Source organism: Myotis davidii, unplaced genomic scaffold (genome assembly GCF_000327345.1).
Source record: "Myotis davidii unplaced genomic scaffold, ASM32734v1 scaffold803, whole genome shotgun sequence".
NCBI lineage: Eukaryota > Metazoa > Chordata > Mammalia > Chiroptera > Vespertilionidae > Myotis > Myotis davidii.
In genome coordinates, this window is record NW_006295567.1 from 1,396,124 (window position 1) to 1,398,888 (window position 2,765).

Below are 2,765 nucleotides of genomic sequence, written 5' to 3' on the forward strand. Positions count from 1 at the left end.
GCGTCGCCTGCAGGCTCTCTGATCCCGAGGCTGTCAGCTTCCTCGGAACCTGCCCTAACTTTGTTCCGAGGAGGATTTCTTAGGATGTGCGCGTGCGCCTGTGTATTCGCCGCGATAAAGCGCTTCTGTGTCATATTTGACAGGAGGGCTTTTTCTTCCAAGTGTAAAGCACTATTGGGGAATAATTAGCGCCACTGGAGTCGAAAACAATGGGGCCCCTCAGAAAAGACAGTCTCGGGAACTCTCGGGTCTTAATTGAACAATTACCTCTTCTGCTGTGAATAGTTCCTTATCGCGCGCCCTGTGATTATGAGCTGTTATTGTTGTTTTAGATGAATGCTGGGGATTTTTAAAAATCAAAAGCCATTTCCAGCCGCTCTGTTCATCTCCCCCGACGCCCCTGTGACATTCCCAAGGTCGGCAGTCGCTCGGCAGTGGGCGTCCACGCCCCGGGGTTCTGTATTCCGATCACCCGGCTGTTAGGACGCCAGGGCCGCTAGCTAATCCAGACGAGTGTTCCTAGTTATTGCACTTTGACCGCCTGGTGAAATGTTTGCCTGACACCAAGCACCCCCACCTTTTATGTTTTAGATTCCAGTCTAAAACTGGGGAGATCGCTGTTCAGCCCAAGCGTGGAGCCTGAGAAAAGGAGGTGGTGGCCATGGACCAGAGGACAGGAGCTCCCTGGGATGAGGGCAGGGGCTCGGGCAGGAGCGGCCAGGCTGGGAGTCCGTGTTCTTGGAGGGATCACACAAAGAAGGCACGGACAAGGCACCGACCGGTGTCACTCATGTCCTCAGGGGCCACGTGCAGAGCGTGCGGGCTGGCGCTGCTGTCTCCCCAGAAGTCGTGTCCCTCTTCCTTAAGCAGCACCTGCTGTTTACAGTTCACCACCGGCTGCTTCCTTTACCAGGTTAACCACATGAGGCCGTTCTGACCTGTGAGCCGGAGGGCAAGCCTGGAGGAGGAGGAAGTCGGGGAAATGGGGGGAGTGTAGGGAGACACTGCCTTCTTTGCTGGGCACTGTCAGGCCTGGAGTGATGTCTGGAACCGCGGCAGCCGTTCTGTGACCAGGAAGGGCCTGGTGGGACGGAGGTGAAAAGGCATGGGCCCCGGTGATGCTACCGAGCAGCGGATTCAACCACCCTGTCTTCTTAGGAGAGTTTGAGATAGGTTTCCCTTCTTATTTAAAGGTCAGGGTTTCCTCTTACTCTGCCAACTCATGCAGATGCAAGAACAGATTTTTATCCCCATTTTACAGATGGAGAGAGTGAGACCCAGTGAGTAAACACACTTGCCCAGGGCGCACGGCCTGGACGTGGTGGAGCTGGGTCTGAACACTGTCTCAGGAGGAGACACTTCCTGGAGGGCGGCACGGTGGTTTTTTAACTGTCTCGGCGTTCGGAAGCAGGTGCACAGTCCATCTCTCCGCAGCAACAGGCTCACTGGCTCCGAATGTGAGGACAGGAAAGGCTGGGTGAGCGGGGGCTCTAACCCAGCCCCCAGATCCGAGCCCAGAGTCTTCTCAGCACCTCAAGGTACTCGGTGACATCAGAAAGCCCCCCCCCCCTTGCTTTTAGCCACCCCATCTTTGGGATGCATCCACTGGACCCCACAGATTTGCTTTGGCCTGAGCAGGGTGGTGCTGGAGGCCCGCCACCAGGGGTCACTGTCGTCACACCCAGGGCCTAGTCAGAGGCGCCTGAGGAAAACTTGGAAGGAGGCAACATGGTGGGCAAGAGATGTGTCGTTGGCCAGGTTTATGTCACGCGTCCCACGCTTCAGCCGGCCAGTGGGCAGGGAGCAGCAGGCGGCCTAAGGCAGTTCCCCGAGCAGGTGGTTCTGTGGGAAAGGAGAGTGGAAGAGTCCACGTTACCTAGGCAACCCTTAGCGTTTGCTACAGTTGCCCACCCTACATTCCAGCTGTCCAGTGGGGAGGGACCAGATGGTCACCAAGAATGGCCGTGGGTCCTTCTGGGAGGCTATGGGATGGGCCTGCCCACAGATCAAAACCCCCTCAGCTCAAAGGGACTCCACAGCGTACTGAGGCGTATGCTCCATTTATTCATTAAAAGAAAATTGTAGGCTATGAATTTTCCTCTGAGTGCGTTTTTATCTAAACTCATAGAAACTTTCTGTGCTGGCCGTTCAGCTCCGTTGGTTGGAGTGTCGTCTGATATGCCGAGGTTGCCGGTGTCCCCAGTCAGGGTATCCAACACAAGAGTCAAACAAAGATGCACAAATAAGCGGAACGACAAATAGAAGCTTCTCTCTCTCTCCCTTTCTCTCTCTATCCATCAATAAACAATTTTAAACATGGAGTAACTTTTCCAACTGTGCCTTCCTAAATATTTGATGGTTTGGGTGTTGATTCTTTATAATTAACAGCTGATTAGGGGCAATTTAAAATATTTTCGACTCGTCCCGGAAGATCTTGGCGATAACCTTTCCCTGTGTCCTTCGGTGTGGGACACGTGCTGGTGGCATGCCGCCACGTTCTCAGGGACCACATTGACTATGGGATCCCTAAGGGCAAAACATACGCCCCATGCCCTAGTCGGTGTTGCTCAGTGGATAGAGCGTCGGCGTGCAGACTGAAGGGTCCCGGGTTCGCTTCTGGTCAAGGGCACATGCTCGGGATGCAGGCTCGATCTCCACTAGAGGGCGTGCAGGGGGCAGCCAAGCAATGATTCTCTCTCATCATTGATGTTTCCATCTCTCTCTCCCGCTCCTTCCCTCTCTGAGATCAATAAACATATATATTT

At 54.2% G+C, this 2,765-nt stretch overlaps 1 protein-coding gene across 1 annotated transcript in view; it reads right to left on the reverse strand.

The window, feature by feature from the left end:
• Nucleotides 1–1,815: 1,815 nt before the first annotated feature.
• The window catches only part of FAM222A (family with sequence similarity 222 member A), a 55,180-nt gene continuing 54,230 nt past the window's right edge, over nucleotides 1,816–2,765 (reverse strand). The window contains exon 4 of the mRNA XM_015568160.1: nucleotides 1,816–1,842. Within this exon, the coding sequence (XP_015423646.1) occupies nucleotides 1,816–1,842 (27 nt within the window). The remainder of the gene's footprint in view (nucleotides 1,843–2,765) is intronic.